Below are 25187 nucleotides of genomic sequence, written 5' to 3'. Positions count from 1 at the left end.
TCAGAATTATATAAATTGTGAGCGTCAAAAGAGATAATATAGGAAAGCATTTCATAAATAGTAAATCCCCATATAAACGTAAGATATCATTACTATCAACAATATCCTAGACCCAGGGAGGAAACAAGGTATTAGCTTTGTTTAGCACTGTGGAGGTAGGCAAAGGGCATCGTTGTTCACCCTTCTTTTGGGCTGGGGAAGCCTAAGGGGCTCAGACTTGTCCTTTACCAAGGTGATTGTGAAGAACCTGTCATCAGGAACCCGAGTGGTGCTCAAGTCACACTATGGCTATGAGGTGGAAGAGGTGAAAATCCTAGGAAAGGAACGTTACTTGGTGGCCCACACATCAGACACACTGCTGCTGGGGGACCTGAACACTAATCGGCTTAGTGAGGTAGGAACCAAAATTGATGGTAGGGTGGGGAATAGGGCATCTTGGCTTAATACTTGTGGGGACCCAAAATCCCTTCTGTCCGTGAGAAGTTCTAACATTCTGGTGTAGGGGACCTGGTTTCAGGGAAGGAGACCCAGGAAGTTATAATCTCAGAGTATGAATCACCATATTTGGACTGTTTTTATGCCATCTCTCAGAAACATCTCTCTGGTTTCTCTCAGGGACCAGAGCAAATTCTGATATAGCACCTCTTTTGTGTAGTGCCAAAGCCTATGTAAATATGATCTTTCCGCTTCCCAACCTGTCATTCTTTCGGCATTATCTTGGGTATTTATCCACGTTGCTTCTTAAGTCTTCTCCCATTGCAGATAGCCTGGCAAGGATCTGGTGGCAATGAGAAGTATTTCTTTGAAAATGAGAATGTGAGTAGAACTTGATTCACTATCACCATCTCGATAAGCCTCCTTCTAGCTTCTGTGTCATAAAGATGGCAAGTTGCAAGGGATAGGGAAACAGCAGATAAATGGGAGGATGAAATTGGCAGGGTAAGAGAGCAAGGAGAAAAGTGGTAGTCACCTGGAACTGACAGTACATCTCCCACTACTGTTTTTCTTCATGTAGCCTTTCCACCATATAACAACTCCATTTTTCCCAGGTATGCATGATCTTCAATGCCGGAGAGCTAACCCTGGTGGAATATGGGAATAATGACACCTTGGGTTCCGTACGCACTGAATTCATGAACCCCCACCTCATCAGGTACCCTCACAAGATTCTCTAAATCCCTGAAACCCAAAATAATTCCTTCTGGACTCCTAAATTCTGCGTCCTCCAGTTAATCTAAAAGATTCAGCCAGGCGTGATGGCTCACGCCTATAATCCCAGCACTTTGGGAGGCAGAGGCAAGCAGATTACTTGAGTCAAGGAGTTCAAGAGCAGCCTGGGCAACATGGTGAAACCCCCTCTCTACTAAAAATACAAAAAATTATCCAGGCATGGTGGCACACCCCTGTAGTCCCAGTTACTCAGGAGGCTGAGGTGGGAGAATCACCTGGAGCTTAGGAAGTTGAAGTTGTAGTGAGCCGTGATCACACCACTGCACTACAGCTTTGGCAACCAGAGTGAGACCCTGTCTCAAAATAAATAAATAAATAAAAGCTTCATCCCATATGGTACTTCAGAGCCTTTAATAAACATCCCAGCTACCTCAGCCCATTTTGCCTTACCTCGCCCTTCATGTTTCAGTGTTCGTATTAATGAGAGGTGTCAGCGAGGAACAGAAGATAATAAGAAATTGGCTTATCTTATTGATATTAAGACTATTGCTATAGGTGAGTAAGACTCTCTCATAATTTTAATAACAAAATAGATGTTTATATCACACTTCCATACCACAGGATTGTGTTCAGTGGGGAATGCAGGAATCTGAGAAGCACCAGGTAAATAGTAACCCCACATGTACAGTGGATATATATGAAATGTTTAAGTCAATATGTGTGCATCTGTACCTGGATATCTAGATATAAAAACAAAGGTGCAGGCCAGGCATAGTTACTCATGCTTGTAATACCAGCAGTTTGGAAGGGCAAGGCAGGAGGATCATTTGAGCCCAGTAGTTCAAGGCTGCAGTGAGCCATGATTGTGCCACTGCACTCCAGCCTAGATGATGGAGTAAGACCCCATCTCTTAAAACAAAAACAAAAACAAATCCCAAAGGTCCATATAATTATTCATGTTCTCTAGACATATATCTTAGGGTTGGCAAATTGTGAGTGGTAGAGAAGGCCCATTAAATTTATGAATTTTCCTGTTTAGACTTCATAGAATCATAGACTGTTAGAACTGGAAGAGGTCTTATTTTTTGTATAGTTTATCATTGGTAACTAATAATGACAGAAACTTTTTTGCATTTCACAATTATCATGAAATGTTTCAAGCATAAAAAATAGTATAGATTGCATTACCTATACAATGTAGCTGTTAAAAATGGGGCTCTGGGCCAGGCACAGTGGCTCACACCTGTAATCCCACCACCACTTTGGGAGGCTGAGGCGGGCGGGTTGCTTGAGCTCAGGAGTTTGAGATCAGCCTAGGCAATGTGGTGAGACTCTGTCTCTATGAAAAAAGAAATTAATTAAATTAAAAAAAAAAAAAAAAGAATGGGGCTCTGGAGTCAAACCGTCTCACTTCTCTACCTGTGTGATCTTAGGAAGTTACTTCATCTTTCTAATATCTCGGTTTCCTACAAAATAGGGATAAAAATAGTACCTACTTTATATGAAATACACTTATCCCTGGTACATAGTAATAAATGTTAGCTATTAATAATAATGATATTTTTCTTGCTTTGGCAGTACATATATTAAAATTGGAATGATAAAGAGAAGATTAGCATGGCCCCATGCAAGGATGACACACAAATTTATGAAGCTTTCCACTTTAAACCAATTTTTTTGAAAGAAGATATTATCACTTGTTTATTCATACCCAGTTCTGTCAAATCCTGATATTTTGTTATATTTACGTTGAATCATTTTATATCCTCCCTCTTATTGATGGGCATTTAAGTTGCTGATTTTTCACTATTACAGTGATTTGGTTCTCTGAGTTCCACGCCTAGAATGGAACTGCTAAATCATAGAGGACCTGTGTCTTCAACTTCACTAAATATTTCCAAATTGTTCTCTAAAAAAGTTATACCAATTTCTATTCCCACCAGCAGTTAGAGTTTCTATTGTCCGACATCTTCTGTAATACTTGAAATTGCCTGACTTCATAATTTGGCTTAAACATGATCTATATAAAATTATATCTCTATATTAATTTCATATATAATAATTATTGACCATTTATATTTCTTCTTCTGTGAATTGCTAGTTCCTATCTCTTATCCATTTTTAAAATCAGAGTGTCTCGGCCGGGCGCCGGTGGCTCAAGCCTGTAATCCCAGCACTTTGGGAGGCCGAGACGGGCGGATCACAAGGTCAGGAGATCGAGACCATCCTGGCTAACACGATGAAACCCCATCTCTACTAAAAAAATACAAAAAACTAGCCGGGCGAGGTGGCGGGCGCCTGTAGTCCCAGCTACTCGGCAGGCTGAGGCAGGAGAATGGCATGAACCTGGGAGGCGGAGCTTGCAGTGAGCCGAGATCTGGCCACTGCACTCCAGCCTGGGCAACAGAGCAACACTCCGTCTCAAAAAAAAAAAAAAAAAAAAAATCAGTGTCTCTTCCTCATTGATTTGAAGTCTTTGCATATGCTTGTTTAGACTTTGGTGGTTATTTGCATTGCAGATATTTTTGCCTTAGCCTGTGGCTTGTCTTTTCTCTTCTTTTGGGAGTCTTTCACTGTTCAGACATTTTCACTTTAAAATAGTCCATTTTTTTCACTTAAAAAAAATTAGTTTGAGGCCGGACACAGTGGCTTACGCCTGTAATCCCAGCACTTTGGGAGGCCAAGGCAGGCGGATCACTTGAGGTCAGGAGTTCGAGAATAGCCTGGCCAATATGGTGAAACCCCATCTCTGCTAAAAATGCAAAAATTAGCCGGGCATGGTGAAGGGCACCTGTAATCCCAGCTACTCGGAAGGCTAAGGCAGGAGAATTGCTTGAACCGGGGAGGCAGAGATTGCAGTGAGCTGAGATTGCGCCACTGCGCTCCAGCCTGGGCAATAAGAGTGAAACTCTGTCTCCAAAAAAAAAAAAAAAAAAGTGTGTGTGTGTGTGTATATATATATATATAGTTTGTGATGCTTTAGGTCTTATTTAAGAAATCCTCCATCCTGGCTAACACGGTGAAACCCCGTCTCTACTAAAAATACAAAAAACTAGCCGGGCGTGGTGGCGGCGCCTGTAGTCCCAGCTACTTGGGAGGCTGAGGCAGGAGAATGGCGTGAACCCGGGAGGCGGAGCTTGCAGTGAGCTGAGATCCGGCCACTGCACTCCAGCCTGGGGAGACAGAGCGAGACTCCGTCTCAAAAAAAAAAAGAAAAGAAATCCTTTCCTATTCCCTCCTATATTTTAACATTTTTAAATTTTGCTTTTCACCTGGAATTTGTTTTATGTATAATGTGGGTAGGGATCTAATTTTATTTTATTTTTCCATATGTTTAACCATTTGTTGAAAGTCCATTCTTCACCCTCTAATTTGTAATGCAATCTGTCATAAATCAAGTTTCCATATACATATGAGTCTATTCTTAAAGTAGTTGCACATTTCATGAATATTATATTTCACATGAGGTTTCTGCACTCAGAAATGTAGGTATCTATAATGGAAACAATAATGTAGACCAAGAGGCCTAAGATTCCAGCAGCAAAAATGAGTTGTGAGAACTTGGACAAGCAATTTCACTCCGTAGGTCTCATTTTCTTTTTTTTTTTTTTTTTTGAGATGGAGTCTTGCTCTGTTGCCCAGGCTGGAGTGCAGTGGCCGGATCTCAGCTCACTGTAAGCTCCGCCTCCCAGGTTTACGCCATTCTCCTGCCTCAGCCTCCTGAGTAGCTGGGACTACAGGCGCCCACCACCTCGCCCGGCTAGTTTTTTTTTTTTGTATTTTTTAGTAGAGACGGGGTTTCACCGGGTTAGCCAGGATGGTCTCGATCTCCTGACCTTGTGATCCGCCCGTCTCGGCCTCCCAAAGTGCTGGGATTACAGGCTTGAGCCACCGCGCCCAGCCGGTCTCATTTTCAATGTATGTAAAATGACAGAGTTCAAGGCCAGGTATGGTGGCTCATGTCTGTAATCCCAGTACTTTGAGAGGCCGAGGCGGGTGGATCACCTGAGGTCAGGAGTTCGAGACCAGCCTGACCAATGTGGTGAAACCCTATCTCTACTAAAAATACAAAAATTAACTGGGCATGGTGGCGGGTACCTATAATCCCAGCTACTCAGGAGGCTGAGGCAGGAGAATCGCCTGAATCTGAGAGGCGGAGGTTACAGTGAGCCAAGATGGTGCCACTGCATTCCAGCTGGGTAAGAAGAGTGAAACTCTGTCTTGGGGGGAAAAAAAAAAGAGTTCCTCTCTTAACTTTTTTGGGCTATCAACCCTTTGGAGTACCTAAAATCGTAGACCTTCTCAGAGAAAAATATATACTATACACACATAATTTTATGTATAATTTCAGGGTTCTCAGGAGTTAGGGTCCTTGCTACTCTAGAACTCTGATTCTTCTTATAATTGGGGCATTAAAATATGGCTTTATCATTTTCCTTTTTTTTTTTTTTTTTGAGACTGTCTTGCTCTGTCGTCCAGGCTGGAGTGCAGTGGCGTGATATTGGCTTACTGCAGCCTCTGCCTCCTGGGTTCAAGCGATTCTCTTGCCTCAGCCTCCCAAGTAGCTGGGACTACAGGCGCCCACCACCACATCCAGCTAATTTTTTTTGTATTTTTAGTAGAGACAGGGTTTCACCACATTGGCCAGGCTGGTCTCCAAATCCTAACCTCAGGTGATCTGCCCACCTCGGCCTCCCAAAGTGCTGAGATTGCAGGCGTGAGCCACCATGCCCAGCCAATTTTACTTTTTAATTAAAGGAAGATTGTTTTTTAAATTGGTCTTCACAATTATAGACAGCAGCAGACATTTGGTCCTTAGCTTAAGCATATATAACAAAGTGAGGCACATTGTTCGTTAATAATGGATATCACTAAAACTTATAAGTAGGCTTTGACCAAGAGACTCCCTGAAAGCATCCCAGCCAACCCTAATTGGTCTGCTCTAAATGTGATAGTTTCTGATATTGTCTACAAGATTCAAATCAAACTAAAATATTCATCCTCTGCAGTGACCAGCCTAACTTTAGTCAGAGGTTTGTCTGCGTGCCTTCCCCACCATCCACCCTTGCAGTGCTCTTACACAGTAGGCATTCAAATTTGCAGGTAACTTCTTAGAGCATATGACCATCAAGGTCATTTATTCATCAGCCTTGTCTCACTGCTGTGTTGTATCAGGCTTATCTTTAATGTGCTCAGTGCTGCCTTCGAGGGGATTCGATGAGTAGGAGAAGCCTCTTGCTCAATAGTTCTAGTCTGCTCTGAGGTAACTCCGTAAGTCCCAAAGTGACATTTCTGTGGGTCTGGACCTTTTGAGTTAACAACATAGTTGAACAAAACTTCTACAATTCTAAAAGAGACCCAGCTTCCTACACTTCCTATCAAAATTATGTGTGTTGGCCACACTATGTACATGTGTGGAATCTCTCTTCTTAACCCTGTCTCCTTTATTCTATAGTGGATCTGATTGGTGGCTACAACATTGGCACCGTGAGCCATGAGAGCCGCGTGGATTGGCTGGAACTTAATGAGACTGGACACAAGCTCCTCTTCAGGGACCGGAAACTTCGTGTGAGAAGAGCTACTAAGGCCTTAGGCATTGGCTGGACCACAGAGGGTGTGAGACAAGCTGCTACCAGGGACTGAGGGAGGCAGGATGGAGCATGTTGTCTTTGCTGTGTCATCAGCATAGCAGAAGGCACAGAAGAATCAACATTCTCTGTAGCTGATACCGAAATCCATCCTTTATTACCTCTTTTTTTTTTTTTTTTTTTTTTTTTTTTGGAGACAGAGTCTCACTCTGTCACCCAGGCTGGAGTGCAGTGGTATGATCTCGCCTCACTGCAACCCCTGCCTCCCAGGTTCAAGCGATTCTCCTGCCTCAGCCTCCCATCTGCCTCAGATGGTGTAGCAGGGACTATAGGCACATGCCACCACACCTAGATAATTTTTGTATTTTTAGTAGAGATGGGTTTTCACCATGTTGGTCAGGCTGGTCTCAAACTCCTGACCTCAGGTGATCTGCCCGCCTCAGCCTCCCAAAGTGCTGGGATTACAGGTGTGAGCCACCACGCCCAGCCATCCTATATTACCTCAGAGGTGATTGTATTATGGCAACAAAGTCAAGAAGGGAGCTTGGAAGTTGGTGTCTCTTACTGTTCAGTCTGTGCCCTCAGGAAACTTCCTTAACCCTGCATTCCTCCTGCTCATGCCTAGCTGACCTTCACCTAGACCTGCTGTCCAGTGCTTTTCAGCCACACTTATCTGATGGCACGAACTGGCTGGAGGACAGCCTCTTCGTCCCTCATTGATTCTCATCCCAATATGGTAGCACCAGAGTGTTCAACCTCAGATCAAAGAGACAACCTGATGATTTTAATTTCAGTGAAAGCCACATCACAACTTTCCAGATAATTTAATTTTTCTAGTGGCCTGCCATTTGTAATCCAAGTTGGTAACTCTGGCCCAGAGTTATTTCAAGAAGGAAAGTCTGACCTTCACCTAACTTAAAATTCCTGGGATGTAGATCTTTGTTCTGTGGGCCATCTCTTACTTGACCAGAGTTAGGATATACCAGCTCAGCAGAAAGCAGATCAGTAAGCTTTGAAATGCAGCATGAACCTGAGTGGTGGGTTAGCTCACCACATCTCACCATTAAGGAAATAGTCAAAAGCAAGAGACAGCCCCACATCCCCTTCTAATTGTGTTATCTGCCTCTTCTTTCTTCAGTTGCATCTATATGATATTGAAAGCTGCTCTAAGACGATGATCCTCAACTTCTGCTCCTACGTGCAGTGGGTCCCAGGAAGTGATGTGCTGGTAGCTCAGAACCGAAACAGCCTGTGTGTGTGGTACAACATTGAGGCACCTGAGAGAGTCACCATGTTCACTATTAGGGTATGTTGGACACTAGGGGCCCTCAGATGTGATATTGAGCTGATTAATTAGAGCCATGAGGAGACTCTCAAGGCTGCTTGGTTTTCTGTGTCCACCACCCTTAATCTCTGTGATAGAATTGGCAAATGAAGCTTAGACTTATGGACTAACACCCAGAACCATCCTTTTTCAGATTCCTGACATTATATTAGACCCTTGGAGTATGGGTTCATTACAGTGGCCCTGGGAAGTCACCAGGTCATAATATGGAGATCCCTCTAGGCTGGAAATCCCTGATAGGAGAGGCAGTTCTAATGTCATCTCCTTCTGTGCTGATTCTCCGTTATAAGCCATGCAAAGTGCCTTTTTTTCTTAAATTACAGATCAGATCTTCTCTCCTATCCTACCACAACATCACACATAGCCGGTAGTCTTCCAAAATCTGGGGGGAGCCAGAGAAAACAAGAGAGGCAGGCTCCTATGCTAGACTAGGATGACTGGTGTGTGTATGGGTAGAGCGCTTGATGCTTTCTTTTTGTCCTTTTCCATACCTTTTTTTATCTCCTTTTTGCCTCATTTTAAACTGATTAGGGTCTAAAATTTATTTGTTTAGTTCTTTCTTTCTTTTTATCTCTCTCTCTCTTTCTCTCCTTCTCTCTTTTACTCTCTCTTCTCTGTTTTCTTTTTTTTTCTCTCTCTCTCTATTCTTTCTTTCTGAGACAGGGTCTCACACTATCTCCCAGGCTGGAGTGCAGTGATACAGTCATAGCTCATTGCAACCTCAACCTCCTGGGCTCAACCAATCCTCCTGCCTCAGCCTTCTGTATAGCTAGGACTACAGGTGCATGCCACCATGTCTGGCTAATTCTGTCCTTTCTTTAAACACTTTTTTTTTTTTACATTTTGGGTTTGAAAGTTATATATCCTATTTCTGTAGAGGCTACCTTGAAAGTTTTAACGTGTACTTAAATGAACAAAGTCTAAAGTTAATCAGCATCTAACCACCCCCTCCCCTGCAAACAATACAAGGACTTTAAAAGACTTTAACTTTCATCTCCTCCCCTTTGTCATTTTTGTCCAGTATTTTAGTTCTAATCTTACTTTGTCCCCAAAGATAGGCATGATTATTTTATTTTATTTGAGACAGAGTCTCTCTGTCTCAAATAAAATAAAATAGACAGAGTCTCTCTGTCACCCAGGCTGGGGTGCAGTGGCGCGATCTTGGCTCACTGCAACCTCCGTCTCCTGGGTTCAAGAGAGTCCTCTGCGTCAGCCTCCCAGGTAGCTGGGATTACAGGAACCCATCATCACGCCCAGCTAATTTTTGTACTTTTAGTAGAGATGAGGTTTTGCCATGTTGGCCAGGCTGATCTCGAACTCCTGACCTTAGGTGATCCACCCGCCTCGGCCTCCCAAAGTGCTGGGATTACAGGCATGAGCTACCACGCCCTGCCTGATTATTTTATCAGACAGGATTCATTTAGATTTACCATCAAAGTACCAGTTCCTTTGTTTACCTTTTCTTGCAATGCCAGTCTTCTCTCTGGAATAACTTTTCTTCTTCCTGAAGAATGTTATTTAGAAGTTTTTTTGTTTCTGTTTCTTTGTTTTTTGAGACAGGGTCTCACTCTGTTGCCCAGGCTGGAGTGCAGTGGCATGATCTTGGCTCATTGCAACCTCCACCTCCCAAGTTCAGGTGATTCTCCCACCTCAGCCTCCTGAGTAGCTGAGATTACAGGCATGTGCCACCTCGCCCAGCTAATTTTTATACTTTTAGTAGAGATGGGTTTCACCATGTTGGCCAGGCTGGTCTCAAACTCCTGACCTCAAGTGATCTGCCTCCGTCGGGCTCCCAAAGTGCTGGGTTTACAGACATGAGCCACTGTGCCCAGCCTTATTTAGAAATTTCTTTAGTGAAAGATGACAAATTTTCAGTTTTTCATTATCTGAACATGTTTCTATTTAGCCTTTGTTCTGAAAAGATGCTTGGACTCAGTACCCAGTTCCAGATTGACAGTTAATTTTTCTTAATTTATAAATGTTGTCTCATTGATTGACTTCCATTGCTGTTCTGAAAAATTTATCAGCAGCCATTTCTGTACAGGTGATCTATCTTTTCTCTTTGGTTTCTTTTTTTTTTTTTCCTTTTTTTTTTTTGAGACGGAGTCTTGCTGTGTTGCCCAGGCTGGAGTGCAGTGGCGCGATCTGTCGCCCACGCTGGTGTGCAGTGGCGTGATCTTGGCTCACTGCAAGGTCCGCCTCCCAGGTTCATGCCATTCTCCTGCCTCAGCCTCCCGAGTAGCTGGGACTACAGGTGCCTGCCACCATGCCTGGCTAATTTTTTGTATTTTTAATAGAGATGGGGTTTCACCGTGTTAGCCAGGATGGTCTCAATCTCCTGACCTCGTGATCTGCCCGCCTCGGCCTCCTAAAGTGCTGGGATTACAGGCGTGATCCACTGTGCCTGGCCTCTCTTTGGTTTCTTTTAAAGTCTTCTTTTTTAGGGCTGGGTACAGTGGCTTACGCCTGTAATTCTAGCACTTTGGTGAGGCTGAGATAGGCAGATCACTTGAGGCCTGGAGTTCAAGACCAGCCTGGCCAACATGACGAAACCCCATCTCTACTAAAAAGAATAAAAATTAGCCGGGCATGGTGGCGCTTTCCTGCAATCCTGCCTACTTGAGAGGCGAGGCATGAGAATCGCTTGAACCTGGGAGGCAAAGGTTGCAGTGAACCAAGGTTGTACCACTGCTCTCTAGCCTGAACGACAAAGTGAGACTCTGTCTCAGAAAAAAAAAAAAAATCTTCTCTTTTTCTTAGGTGTTTTGAAGTTTCACTACAATGTGTCTAGATTTTTTTTTTTTTTTTTTTGAGACGGAGTCTTTCTCTGTCACCCAGGCTGGAGTGCAGTGGCACGATCTTGGTTTACTGCAACCTCTACCTCCCGGGTTCAAGCGATTCTCCTGCCTCAACCTCCTAAGTAGCTGGGACTATAGGCACGTGCCACCACACCTGGCTAATTTTTTGTATTTTTAGTAGAGATGGAGTTTCACCGTGTTGGCCAGGGTGGTCTCAGTCTCCTGACCTTGTGATCCGCCTGCCTTAGCCTCCCAAAGTGCTGGGATTATAAGCATGAGCCACTGCACCCAGCCATAAATTTTTAAAATTTATCCTGCTTAGTATAGATCGTGTTTCTTATATTTATGAATACACGTATTTTCATCACTCTTGGAAGTTTCTCAGTTATTATCTCTTCGAACATTGCTTCTCCTCAGCTATTCTCTAGTCTCTTCGTCAGAACTCTAGTTAGGCAAATGTTAGATTTCTTGTTTTGCATTTTTAATTTATCTTTCATAGTTTCTTTCTTCCTGCTCCATGCTCCATGCTCAGGTTTTTTGTTTTGTTTTGTTTTGTTTCAATTTTCTGTAAAGACAAGTTCTCATTGTGTTTCCCAGGCTGGTCTCAAACTCCTGGTCTCAAGCAATCCTCCCGCCTCAGCCTCCAAAAGTGCTGGGATTACAGGCATGAGCCACTGCATCTGGCCTCTGGATAATTTCTTTAGATCTGTTTCGATTCATTAGTTTGCTAATCTGCTACTAATCATTGTCTAATCTGCTATTTAAACTGTACATTGAGGTTTTTACTTCAAACATTAAATATTTCTTTAAGTTTTATTTGATTATTTCTCCAGTCTGCCTGGTCATATTGATAATTTCTTGTTCCTTGCTTAATTTTTCATTTCATCTTTTAAGGTATTTAGGTGCTTCATAAATAATCATTTTATATTCCATAACTGGGCTTAAAAACAAAAACAAAACAAAACAAAAAACAGGGTCTCACTTTGTCACCCAGGCTGTGCGGCGGCATGATCACGGCTCACTGCGTGCGCAAACTCCCGGGCTCAAGTGATCCTCTCACCTTAGCCTCCTGAATAGCTGGGACTACAGGCACATGCAACCACACCCAGATATTTTAATGTCTGAAATTCTTGAAGGTCTAAAACTGTTGTTTGTAGTTGTTATTTACTGTTTCATAGTGGTTGGTTTCCTTGGGGTTTTTTTTTTTTTTTTTTTTTTATTGTGAGCTCATGTTGCTTTGAATGTATTCTTTTGGAATCCTGAGGGCCTAAAATGGATATGTTTTCCTCCAGTGGTGATTCGGTCTTGTTTCTGCAGGAATCAGGCATATTAATTATCTGTAACCATTTATTTTGTTCCCTTTACTGAAGAGTGGATCCCAGGTTTAATTAAGGATTTTCAAATTCAGCCTCCCCATCCTGTTGGGGGGCCTGAGGTTTATTCTCCTGACACTGCATTTGCTTTCAGGACAACTGTACCTTCTCCGTTTGCTCACTTTCCTTTTTTTCTTGCTCAGGATTTTAGCTTATTGACCTTTTTCTTTCTGTCTGTCTTTTTTTGAGAGAGAAGGGTAGGATATGGGTAGGGAATTCTTCAAGTAAGTGAAGCAATGCATTAAAAGTGATTTCTTCAAGTAAGCCCAAGCAATGCATTAAAAAGTATGTTCCAGGTTCAAGTCATATTTTAACGAGAGAACCCTTAAGAATATCTACTCTCATGGTACTGCTGGAAGCAGAAGTGAATGCCACACTTTGTACCTCCAGGAGTTGGCGCTGTCATAGTTAGGAGTATACTTTAACCCAAGGATATTGCTATAAATGAAGTATTTTTTTATGCTTGAGAGAAACTAAAATGTTAGGAAAATCAGGGCCGCTGTGACTTTCTTGACTACTGATTGGGTTGGATGAGGGTGGGTCTTTTCTACAATTGATTCAGTGGAAACTAATCTGAAATTGGGGTGGGGTGAACTTTTACAGGGTGATGTTATAGGTCTGGAGCGGGGCGGGGGAAAGACCGAGGTGATGGTGATGGAAGGTGTGACTACTGTTGCCTACACACTGGATGAGGGCCTCATCGAGTTTGGAACAGCCATTGATGATGGCAACTACATCCGGTGAGAGGCTGGCCAATAACCTGGGAGGTGGTGGGAAAGTCTGGTTCTGAGAGGGGAGGACCTGGGGTGGGGTGTAAAACTGGCCAGCACTGATAAGGATCCAGTGATCCTGGGAGGCGATGAGACAAAGATGGCTCTTCTCCCTCCCCTTGCCCCATCACCAGTATTCTGCTGTATCTTCCTAGCCCATTCCTTATTCATTATGCTTTGCTTCCTTCCCTTTCCAGGGCAACAGCCTTCTTAGAGACTCTGGAAATGACCCCAGAAACAGAGGCAATGTGGAAAACCTTGAGTAAACTGGCACTAGAGGCAAGGCAACTACACATTGCGGAGAGGTGAGCTAGACGTGTAGAACAGAGGTGCCAGGTAGCTAGGAGGGATGACCACATGAGTATTTTCCCTGTGGGCTGCTCCAATCCAGTGTTAAGGTACTCCCTACCTTCCCACTGCCAGCAAATAACATAGAGCCCTTCTGCAGTACAATATTCCAAACACTCTCCCATCCTAGATTATAAGAGTATGCCTTGACCGGGTGTGGTGGCTCACGCCTGTAATCCCAGCACTTTGGGAGGCCGAGGCAGGCAGATCACAAGGTCAGGAGTTTGAGACCAGCCTGGCCAACATGGTGAAACCCCATCTCTACTAAAAATACAAAAATTAGCCAGGCGTATTGGCGGGCGCCTGTAATCCCAGCTACTGAGGAAGCTGAGGCAGAAGAATTGCTTGAACCCAGGAGGCAGAGGTTGCAGTGAGCTGAGATGGCGCCACTGCACTCCAGCCTGGGCGACAGAGCAAGACTCCGTCTCAAAAAAAAGAGTATGTCTTAGCTGGGCACAGTGGCTCATGCCTATAATCCTAGCACTTTGGGAGGGTGAGGCAGGCAGATCACTTAAAGCCAGGAGTTTGAGAGCAGCCTGGCCAACATGGCGAAAACCCAGCTCTACTAAAAATACAAAAATTAGCCGGGCATGGTGGTGCACACCTGTGGTCCCAGCTATTCAGGAGGCTGAGGCACAGGAATCACTTGAACCCGGGAGGCAAAGGTTGCAGTGAGCTGAGATCATGCAACTGCACTCCAGCCTGGCTGACAAGCGAGACCGTATCTCAAAAAAAGAAAAAGTGAAAAAACAAGAGTATGTCTTTTATTATTTTTACTGCCCCTTCTTGTAACTAGGTTCCCCTTAACATTTTTTTACTATTCTTACCCTTCAATCCATGCGTATGTGTATAATTGAGGTTTGGTATAGGAGTGTAGTTCACAGGACAAACTTGGGACTCCAGACTCCTTTAGTTCAAATCTTGGTTCCAATTACCAACTTGTATAACCATAGAGAGGTTATTTGACCTTCCCAAACCTTGGCTTCTTGATTTTCTCCATGTAGACTAGGATAATAATAGTATTTGCCTCATATGATGATAAAGAAGATGGTAAGGATATTGGTAGTGAAGGAGTGATGAAAGAATCTGTGCAAAGTGCTCAGTAAATGTCATCTGCTGCCATTTTGGCTAGGAATCATCCTTGATCCCATTTTGTCCACACTTCCCACGTGTAGATTATCAGCAAGTCCTAACGATTCTGTCTTCAAAACACATCCTGATGTCTCCATCCTCATGCAGACCACTGCCATCTCCCACCTGCAGTATTGCACAGCCTCTTAGTCTCACTGATACTATTTCTTGTACCCCTACCATCTATTCATCCCAGAGCAGCTGAGGTCACTTTTTAAACATAGATTGTGTCATTTTCACGACTGGAACCTTCCATTAGCTTACTGTTTTACTTACTATAAAACCCAAACTCCTTGTATGGCCTTACCCCTGAAGTTTTTTGACCTCTGCTTCTTTCTCATGCCAGTCTCCTACTTGGCCATTAGTCTCCAACCACACTGGCATCCTTCTGGCTCTGTGAGCGTGCCAAGCTCACACCTGCTATAGGCCTTTACACTAGCTGTTCCCTCTCCAGGAATGACTTTTCCCCATCCTGCCATGACTGGCTTTTTCTTGTATTCAGGTCTCAGCTCAAATGTCAATTCATCAGAGAGACCTTCTCCAACTACCAAGTTAAGTGGCCCCTTCAGTCACTATCTATAACGGGTGTCCAATCTTTTGGCTTCCCTGAGCCACATCGGAAGAATTATTATCTTGGGGCCACACATAAAATATACTAACACTAATGATAGCTGATGGGCTTAAAAAAAAAAAAAAAAAAGAATCACAAAAAAATCTCATAATGTTTTAAGAAAGTTTATGAATTTGTGTTGGGCCACATTCAAAGCCATCTTGGGCCATGGGTTGAACAAGTTTGATCTATAATATTACATTATTTTATTTTTTATTATCTCCAATTTTACTAATTATTTGTCTCCACCAGAATGGAAGTTCTCAGAGAGCAAAGCCCTCATCTTCCTTAGTCTCTGTATGTCTCCAGTGACAAGCACATTGCCTGGCACATCATAGATGCACATCAATTTGTATTTGCTGAACCAATGAATTAATGATGATTCTATAATAATATTACTATCAATGTCATTGTTTCCATGCCATAGGTGCTTTTCTGCTTTGGGCCAAGTAGCAAAAGCTCGATTCCTGCATGAGACCAATGAGATTGCAGATCAAGTGTCCCGGGAATATGCAAGTATTATGCTCCTGATTCATTCTGTCTGTCTCCCAAGCTGATTTCTCTTAGTATTCAGCCCCATGATTTCTAGCTTTCCAGCCATCCCTAGTTTCCTTTACCCTGCCCACCCTACCTCTACCCTCAAGTCAGACCGTTTCAGAATTGCTTTTGCTAAACCTCAAACCTTTAAGCTCCATGAAGTGTTTTACCTTCCCAAGTCTTTTGTTTTCTCCATCCTTCTGGCCTTCCAAATTCAGCCCTCACAGACAGAATAGCAGCACCTACAGAAAAACCAGAACCTCCTTTTTCCCCCACAGGGCGGAGAAGGAACAGACTTTTATCAGGTCCGAGCACGTCTAGCCATGCTGGAAAAGAACTACAAACTGGCCGAAATGATCTTTTTGGAACAGGTAATAGGTAAAGAGAGACAGGTTGGAAGAGGGGATACGAGGGAAAAAGAAGGAAAAGGGGATGCAAACTCAAGGGAGGAAAGCATGCTGGTAAGCTAGGCTTGCAAAGGTTTGGTGAAAACTTTCGAAGAGGTTTATGTAGTTAATTTCACCCCTTCCTTAACTTCCTCCTCTTGTGTTAGTCCTTACTTTTCTAGACAAACTTCCTTCTTTGGCCTTTGATTACTACTTTCTTTCATACGCAGTCTACTACCTCCCCTCTAGTCCAGAGCCTGTCTTTGCAGTTCTTGTGCATAGGGGTAGATCCAGGTTTTGTGGGCCGGAAGCTTATACAATTTGAGGAGCTCTCTTTAAGAACAGTTGCCTTAGGCCGGGTGTGGTGGTTCACGCCAGTAATCCCAGCGCTTTGGGAGGCTGAGGCAGGTGGATCACATGAGGTCATGAGTTCAAGACCAGCCTGGCCAACATAGTGAAACCCCATCTCTACTAAAAATACAAAAAATTAGCCAGGCATGGTGGTGCATGCGTGTAATCCCAGCTACTTGGGAGGCTGAGGTGGGAGAATCGCTTGAGCCAAGGAAGCGGAGGTTGCAGTGAGCTGAGATCGCACCACTGCACTTCAGCCTCAGCAACAGAGTGAGACTCCATCTCAAAAAAAAGAACAGTTGCCTTGGAAAGGGCCTGTGCAAATAAGGAGGCCTGAAGCTTAAGCTTCTTTTAGTTTCCCAATATTTCTGCTGGTATAGTAGTTAAAAGGTAAGGCTTTTGGTCCTCATGTGCTGGCATCATAGCCAGGCTGAGGAGAGCTTGCTGCTTTCTGATCCTCATATCTTTCTGGCATCCCTCTCCGCTCTGCCTTTTTCCCCTAGAACGCTGTGGAGGAGGCCATGGGCATGTACCAGGAGCTACACCGTTGGGATGAGTGTATCGCTGTGGCTGAAGCCAAGGTACCTGTTTTGTCTTCTCCACAGTTGTTGAGAATTTGGTTCTGCCAATTTCAAAAACCTTCTTTTGTCAAGGAGGCCATAGAAACCAGAACAGGGTTGGGGCTTGGACTTGACATGGTGAGGAGTTAGGATACTACTGACCCAGGAGCACTCCCCTTGTTATAGAGGGATTGGAGAAGCATGGGAGGCAGAAGAGTAGGAAGGGGGATGTGACTTCTAGTTCTCCTCTGTGTGTGTCCAGGGGCACCCAGCCCTAGAGAAGCTACGCCGTAGTTACTACCAGTGGCTTATGGACACACAGCAGGAGGAGCGAGCAGGTGAACTACAGGAGAGCCAAGGGGATGGGCTAGCAGCCATCAGCCTCTACCTCAAAGCTGGGCTCCCTGCCAAAGCTGCTCGGCTGGTGCTGACCCGAGAGGAACTGCTAGCCAACACAGAGCTGGTAGAACACATCACTGCAGCCCTTATCAAGGGGGAACTCTACGAAAGGGTATGCTGGCTTCCTTTTCCTAGCCCTTATGTCCAGGAGCTCAGGACCCTTCCCTCACCCAGAGGAGTCTTGGGGTGCAGAGTACTTCCTGACTGCTGGTGTTCCCTTGTTTTTGGAGCTAATACTTAGTTCTTTGTGTTGTAGGGGTATCATAGTAATGTGCTATGTGTTAACAGGCAGGTGATCTCTTTGAGAAGATTCACAATCCACAGAAGGCCCTGGAGTGCTACCGTAAAGGCAACGCATTCATGAAAGGTACTAGCCACCTATGAGCCATCCTTTACTGTTGTGGACTCTTGCCCCTTTGATTCCCCGGCACCCCTTGGTGTGTGTGTTCAGGTTGCCTGGCTCCAGTTCTCCATTCCTCCCCTTCTTACCCATTCTCCATGCTTCATCTCCCTGTCCTACCTTTTTCCTGAGGCCTGTCCCTGGAAATCTGGGCTGAGCACCTTTTCTCTCCCTGGCAGCGGTAGAGCTGGCTCGATTGGCCTTCCCAGTGGAGGTGGTGAAACTAGAGGAGGCATGGGGGGACCACCTGGTGCAGCAGAAGCAGCTTGATGCAGCCATTAATCACTACATCGAAGCCAGGTATGGGAGTATGGGAATGTAAAGGAGATTTAGGTGTGAAGTGAGGGGCAGTGGAGCAAGTAAGGACACCAAGGCTTAAAAGAAGATATCTCAAAATGTAGGTTGATGAGTGCTTAAGGGGTCCTTTTACCTCCATTCATCTTCATCTTTCATCCTACATATTTATATCTTTCTCAACTTTGCCAGGTGCTCCATTAAGGCAATTGAGGCCGCCCTGGGTGCCCGCCAGTGGAAGAAGGCAATTTATATATTAGATCTACAGGACCGGAACACTGCGTCCAAATACTATCCTCTCGTGGCCCAACACTATGCATCCCTGCAGGAGTATGAGGTGAGGAAGAGTCCCTTTTTGCAGCATGAGGCGATGCAGTAGAGGATAACAATGAGAGAACCCAAAACAGGAAGTGGAGGCAAGCTCACCAGATCCTTCTTTCTGGGCCCCAAACAGCATCACAACCTTGAATGGGAAGAGAACAGTTTACTTTCCCAATTTCATTCCAGTGTGACACTGATACCTCCCTTCACCCCAGATACATAAAGTGAGTCTCTAGCTCTGTCCCAGCCAGCGTGAGTGATTCTTCATGAATAACACTAACATAGTTACAATATAAAATTGCTTTACATTGCAGAAATGTGAGGCCCTTTTGAATTCCACTGTATTGTCCTCATACTGCTTGGGGCTGGTCTTTCTTTTTAAATGGTAGAATATACGAGACACCCATACTCATCGTTTCTTCTCTATCATTACAAGGTCGTACTGCAGGCTCTCCACCATCTCAGCCGAGGTTTGTTCTTTCCTCGTTCAAGCTGCTTTAAGTCTGTTGCTCTGACCTTTTGTATCTACCTCCCATCAACTACAGATTGCTGAGGAGCTCTATACTAAGGGAGACCGGACAAAAGATGCTATAGACATGTACACCCAGGCTGGCCGTTGGGAACAAGCCCACAAGGTAGGGATGAGTGGAGTTCATGATAAGAGAACTCTGCCTTAGTGGAAGTGTGGCCTCATTCCTCGGTCTCTGTTTCTCCTCTTCGCTTGACTCCCTGAAAGCTGACAAAGAGTACCAAAAAACAGTCTTTGATCCCTAGCCATAGGGAAAGGAAGGGATGAAGAGAGGCCCTTGTTTCCAGACCTATCTATCATTCTGAAGGAGCAGATGGGCTTGGGAGCTGGGGAATCTGAACTACCACTCCTGACGCCTCTGGTCACATTGATGTCTTTGTTCTCACCCCTACACTTCAGAGCCCAGTGGTTACAGCGGTAATGGGAGTGTATGCCCCAGCACAAGGCATCACAGACCCTCCCACCTTAGCGGAATATAGTTCTTCCTCTGCTTCTTATGGACTTGGAATTCCCCGACCTCACTAGTGACCTCAGGAGTGGCAATAACCAAACTCCTGTGATTGTTGGGAGAGTTCAGAGCTTCTGAACAAGCAGGTTTCCTTGAAGCCCTGCTTCCCTGGGGAATTGGACCTGAGGCTGCCCTGCCTCTGTGCCTCCACAGCTGGCGATGAAATGCATGAGACCAGAAGATGTATCAGTGTTATACATCACTCAGGCCCAGGAAATGGAGAAGCAGGGCAAGTACCGTGAGGCTGAAAGGTGAGCCGTGGCCTCAGAGGAGGTGTAGTGGGAGATGAGATTTCAAGGCTGGGAGGAGGGATGGGGCCTGAGGATGTGTACCTTCTGCCCAGAAGGCAGTGACAGCAGGGATCGGGTCTAGGAGGCCCCAGATGTATCTCCCTTCCCCAGGCTATATGTGACAGTAGAAGAGCCTGATCTTGCCATCACCATGTACAAAAAGCACAAGTTGTATGATGACATGATCCGCCTGGTAGGGAAGCACCATCCAGATCTCCTCAGTGACACACACCTACATCTGGGCAAGGTGAGCCCTTCTCCTGGCTCTACCTATCTCTTCCCCAACCAGGCTCCATCTCCCCATCTCTCCATCCTGACTCACCTTCCTGCAGGAGCTGGAGGCTGAAGGCCGACTACAGGAGGCCGAGTACCACTACCTCGAGGCCCAGGAATGGAAGGCAACAGTGAACATGTACCGGGCCAGTGGGCTTTGGGAAGAGGCCTACCGGGTAAGGAGTTCAGGCCATGCTGAGAGATACATCCATCCTTCTTTCCCAGGTTTTTTCCCTTTTTTTTCAGAAAGGGTCTCACTCTGTCACCCAGGCTGGAGTGTAGTGGTGCAATTACGGCTCACTGCAGCCTTGACCTCCTAGGCTTAAGCAATCGATCCTCCCACTTCAACCTCCTGAGTAGCTGGGACTACAGGTGTGCACCACCACAGCTGGCTAATTTTTTAATTTTTTTGTAGAGACAGGTTTTCACCATGTTGCCCAAGCTGGTCTTGAACTCCTGGGCTCAAGTGATCCACCTGCCTTGGCCTCCCAAAGTGTTGGGATTACAGCTATGAGCCACCATGCCCAGCCCTTCTTTTCCACTTTAAGTGACTAATTCACAATTGGTCAGAGCATCTTTGAAAATGTAGTGAAGATCAGAGTCTCTCTTGCCAGAACCATGTCCACATCTGTATACAGAAAATTTCACTTACAATTTTAAGGGTCTGTGGACCAGGTGAAGCCTATCCTTGGACCCTAAGTACTTCAACCTAAGTTAAGAAACCCTGAAATTTAGCCCTTTTCCTGTTAACTTTTTATTTTATTTCATTTTTTGAGACAGAGTCTTGCTCTGTCACCCAGGCTGAAGTGTGGTGGCACAGTCTTGGCTTACTGTAACCTCCACCTCTTGGGTTCAAGCAATTTTTCTGCCTCAGCCTCCCGAGTAGCTGGGATTACAGGCAGTCACCACCGTGCCCAGCTAATTTTTGTATTTTTAGTAGAGATGGGGTTTCACTATGTTGGCCAGGCTGGTCTCGAACTCCTGACCTCAAGTGATCCTTCCTGCCTCGGCCTCCAAAAATGCTGGGATTATAGGTATGAGCCATCGCGCCCAGCCTCTTCCTCTTCAATTTAGAACAGTTATTGGATCCTTGTCAAAGCCAAGGTCAGAGATAAGAAGGGAGCAGCTCTGTATTGAAGGATTATTGAGTGACTTTGCTTTATAGGTGGCCAGGACTCAAGGAGGGGCTAATGCCCACAAACACGTGGCCTATCTTTGGGCAAAGAGCCTGGGAGGAGAGGCTGCAGTTAGACTGCTTAACAAGCTGGGACTCCTGGAAGCTGCTGTTGACCATGCTGCGGACAATTGGTGAGGCCCCAAGCTTTCTCTCCATGGGCCCCATCGCAGGCAGAGCCACTATCTAGAGAAAGAAAATTGATGTATAACTGAAAGATCCTTGGAAGGACATGATAGAGTGGCATGAATAAATTAACTGCTCCTATTCCCTAGAGACTCAGAACAGTGTTTAACCTTTGGCTGTTCTAAGAAGGGTGGAGAGGAAACAGATTGTAAAGCTAGGACTGTAGACTGCACTAAACCAATAACTTACTCCTGGGTAATGGAAGTGTGATTCTGTCAAATGCAGAGTGAACTTTTTTTTTTTTTTTTTTTTTTTTTTTTTTTTTGAGACAGGGTCTCACTCTGTTGCCAGGCTGGAGAGCAGTGGCATGATATTGGCTCACTGCAACCTCCGCCTCCTGGTTCAAATGATTCTCCTGCCTCAGCCTCCCAAGTAGCTGGGACTACAGGCACGTGCCACCACGCTCAGCTAATTTTTGTATTTTTAGTAGGGATGGGGTTTCACCATGTTTGCCAGGATGGTCTTGATCTCTTGACCTAGTGATCCGCCCACCTTGGCCTCCCAAATTGCTGGGATTACAGGCGTGAGCCACTGCACCCGGCTGAACTTTTCTTTTTTTTGGAAGCACCAGAGTCCATGAGGCATTTTATTTGTAAATATGTATTACATCTCTAGAAAAAGAATCACAGGATTTTCCCTCGTATGTGTTGTCTTGCTTCTTCATGGTCCATGATGCCAGCTGAGGTTGTCAGTACAATAAAACCAAACTGGCAGGATGGGAGATTATTCTGCCATTTCTGTAGATCTCTGAGTTGCACGTCAAATCTGGGGCTGATCACTGTACACTTGTTTAGCCTGCCTGTGAGGTTCACAGCAGTTTTCCTAGCTGTGATCATTAATGATTTCAAAATCACCAATTTACGATACTTCAGCATCACAATTAGAAACCAGACGATGACTTTGGAGCACAGCCTAATAAGGACCTGGCGTTTGCCTCTCTTTCCGGCATTGTTGATGCTCTTGAGCGCATCAGCCAGGACATTCATGCACACCATTGTGGCGGCACAGAAAGATAGCCAAAAGAGCAAAGTGAACTTTTCTTAAGCTACTGTTATCGATGCCAATCATGGAGTCTGATGCTGAGGGTGGTCTTGCTCATATTTTGGAGAGACTATATTTCTGCTAATGTAGCTGGAGCTCAGGAGGAGGTGGTGAGCCCAGGAGTCCTCCTAGCCCTGTCAGCGTAGGGCTGCGAGGCTCACTCCTCCCTTACCCTTTGCAGGCCCAAATTCCTTCCTCAGGAGCAGCTGGCCGCAGGGAAGGCATAGGCTTTTCCAGACATCTCTTGATCCACACTGACAGTGACGTGGTCTTCACAGGGCTGCCTGCCTGTCTTCCTTTTTATCTCTCTATGCTCTTCTGTCACTTCATATCCGTTATCCTTAAATCTGTCACTTTTTCTCCCCTCAACTCTGTCCTTTCTGTTTTGTCTTGTCTTGTTCCCTTTTTGAATGGAAGCATGAAGTAAGAAAACCTTATCTGCACTTTCTGTTTCAGCTCTTTTGAATTTGCGTTTGAACTCGCTCGGCTGGCCCTCAAGCACAAAACCCCCGAGGTTCATCTCAAATATGCTATGTTCCTAGAGGATGAGGTATGGGTGTGACTTGGACCCTGACCGCAGAGCCCTCTTACTCCATCCCCTAGTGCACTGCTCCTGGGTGTGCATACCCCCAGGCTCATGCCTGCCTGTGATGCCAGTCTCCTTCTCACCATGCACGGCTGCCTTGCTCTCCCTGTAGGGGAAATTCGAAGAGGCTGAAGCTGAATTCATCAGAGCTGGTAAACCCAAGGAAGCAGTCCTCATGTGAGTTACCCCATACATTCCTTAATCCTGTTTCCCCAGTCACAGTCCCAGGATCTTTCATGATTATCTTGACCTTCACTCAAACCTGGAACAAATCAGTGTTACACCCCTCAGTGACATGGCTGTTTGTCTCCCACTACTGGGGCCTCAGTCCTATACTCAGTCTCTCCTCTGTCCCCATCCGGAGGCAGGTTTGTCCATAACCAGGATTGGGAGGCAGCTCAGCGTGTGGCTGAGGCCCACGACCCTGACAGTGTCGCCGAGGTGCTTGTGGGACAGGCCCGGGGGGCCTTGGAGGAGAAGGACTTTCAGAAAGCAGAAGGGCTGCTGCTCCGGGCCCAGAGACCAGGCCTGGCCCTCAATTATTATAAGGTGGGGCACTGGATGCAGGGCCATGAGGGGAGGGGAAGAGGTTCTGAGAGCCCACAGAGAGCCACACTGACCCCTGGTATGAAGAAAGATCAGGGAGGTTAGTATTGGGGAGTGGGAAAGACAGGAAAGAGGAAGGAGAAGAGAGGTCCAAGGACCCAGGAGTCTGTGGGCCAGAGCACCTGTGTGGCAGTGGGAAGCTGTCATGCCTGCCTCTGCCCTCTTGATACCTGGAAATCTGAGCAGGAGGCCGGATTATGGAGTGACGCTCTACGGATCTGCAAGGACTATGTGCCCAGCCAGCTGGAGGCTCTGCAGGAAGAGTATGAGCGGGAAGCTACTAAGAAGGGGGCCAGGTATGAGGCTAGAGGTCCAGGCAGCATTGGCAGGGCTGGGAGGGTCATGAGGCATGCACAGGATAGAGCACGCTGCTCCCCACCCCCATGCCAAGTCCCAGCGTTCTCATCTCCACAGGGGTGTGGAGGGACTCGTGGAACAAGCTCGACACTGGGAGCAGGCTGGAGAGTACAGCCGTGCTGTGGACTGCTACCTCAAAGTGCGAGACTCTGGGAACAGCGGACTGGCGGAGAAGTGCTGGATGAAGGTGAGGGCAGCAGGCCCTTTCTGGTGTTCCTTCTCCCTAGGCCTGTATTCACACTCAGCTCCACTTCTCACATCTGCAGCTCTTTCCTCTTGTGTCTTTTTCTTTTCAGTCAGGTAGCAGGAATCTGTGGAGTGCCTGCTGGATGATAGAGCCAGAACCTCTGAAGGCTGTAAAAGCAGATATAAGACAGACCCTGACAGCCAAAAGTTAGGGGAGTTAGACCAACACATGGCTCAATTAATATCATATCTGAGTAAAGACTAAAGTGCATGATTTAAAGTAGAGTTCAGAGAACAGTGAGATCTCTGTGGGCTAGAGGGGTCAGGAAGCCTCTGTGAAGAAGGAGGGAGGACTTGGACAGGAGCTGGAAGGGCAACTCCATGCACAGGAACTGGCCAGACAGGGAACATGAAAAAAGCATGGGCTCCATCTCCCCCACCCAACATTTCCTGAAAAGAAGCCTCCAGCAAATTAAGCCAGGCCAGTATGTGTCACAAATAATAAGACATACTATATTGGAGAAACCAGCAGGATATATAGAGTCATATGCCATATAACAACGTTTTGGTCAACAGTAGACCACATAGGTGGGCGTGGTGGCTCACGCCTATAATTGTAGCACTTTGGAAGCCGAGGTGGGTGGATCACTTGAGATGATCCCACGCCTGGCCTTAGATAGGTTTCAGTATACAAATACTTACCATTGTGTTATGGTTGCCTACAGTAGTCAGTACAGAAGTGTGCTGTACAGGTTTGTAGCCTAGGAGCAATAAGTTCTACGCAACCTCTACCTTGATGTATAGTAGACTATACCATCTAGGTTTGTGCTGTGATGTTTACATAACGATGAAATCCCCTAAGGACATATTTCTCAGAACATGCCCATCATTAGACAATGCATGACTGTAGGTATATGTGTGTACGTGTACATAAAGAGATTTATTAAAAGGAAGTGGCTCATGCAGTTATGAAGATAGACAAGGCCCAAGATCTGCAGGTGAACTGGCAAACTGACAACCCAGGAGAACTGATGGTGTAGTTCCTGTTTGAAGGCCAGCAAGCTTGAGTC

At 45.5% G+C, this 25187-nt stretch overlaps 1 protein-coding gene and 1 non-coding gene across 2 annotated transcripts in view; both read left to right on the top strand.

The window, feature by feature from the left end:
- LOC105479910 (intraflagellar transport 172) overlaps positions 1 to 25187 on the top strand; it is a 44161-nt gene that overhangs the window by 11256 nt on the left and 7718 nt on the right. Inside the window, exons 11-35 of the mRNA XM_071076422.1 lie at positions 233 to 394; positions 763 to 816; positions 1050 to 1153; positions 1640 to 1725; positions 6626 to 6738; positions 7897 to 8064; positions 12878 to 13014; positions 13242 to 13349; positions 15561 to 15645; positions 15949 to 16041; positions 16911 to 16988; positions 17230 to 17478; positions 17655 to 17733; positions 17946 to 18066; positions 18253 to 18397; positions 18927 to 19016; positions 19572 to 19669; positions 19820 to 19955; positions 20041 to 20157; positions 21147 to 21289; positions 22839 to 22932; positions 23081 to 23145; positions 23337 to 23517; positions 23761 to 23870; positions 23989 to 24118. Of these exons, the coding sequence (XP_070932523.1) occupies positions 233 to 394; positions 763 to 816; positions 1050 to 1153; positions 1640 to 1725; positions 6626 to 6738; positions 7897 to 8064; positions 12878 to 13014; positions 13242 to 13349; positions 15561 to 15645; positions 15949 to 16041; positions 16911 to 16988; positions 17230 to 17478; positions 17655 to 17733; positions 17946 to 18066; positions 18253 to 18397; positions 18927 to 19016; positions 19572 to 19669; positions 19820 to 19955; positions 20041 to 20157; positions 21147 to 21289; positions 22839 to 22932; positions 23081 to 23145; positions 23337 to 23517; positions 23761 to 23870; positions 23989 to 24118 (2946 nt within the window). The remainder of the gene's footprint in view (positions 1 to 232; positions 395 to 762; positions 817 to 1049; positions 1154 to 1639; positions 1726 to 6625; positions 6739 to 7896; positions 8065 to 12877; positions 13015 to 13241; positions 13350 to 15560; positions 15646 to 15948; positions 16042 to 16910; positions 16989 to 17229; positions 17479 to 17654; positions 17734 to 17945; positions 18067 to 18252; positions 18398 to 18926; positions 19017 to 19571; positions 19670 to 19819; positions 19956 to 20040; positions 20158 to 21146; positions 21290 to 22838; positions 22933 to 23080; positions 23146 to 23336; positions 23518 to 23760; positions 23871 to 23988; positions 24119 to 25187) is intronic.
- Positions 2737 to 2838, top strand: LOC112426361 (U6 spliceosomal RNA). The gene has a single exon (XR_003017649.1). It is a non-coding gene; the product is annotated as a U6 spliceosomal RNA (small nuclear RNA).

This window comes from Macaca nemestrina, chromosome 13 (assembly GCF_043159975.1).
Source record: "Macaca nemestrina isolate mMacNem1 chromosome 13, mMacNem.hap1, whole genome shotgun sequence".
In the NCBI taxonomy this organism is placed as follows: domain Eukaryota; kingdom Metazoa; phylum Chordata; class Mammalia; order Primates; family Cercopithecidae; genus Macaca; species Macaca nemestrina.
This window is presented reverse-complemented; position numbering and strand designations above follow the sequence as displayed.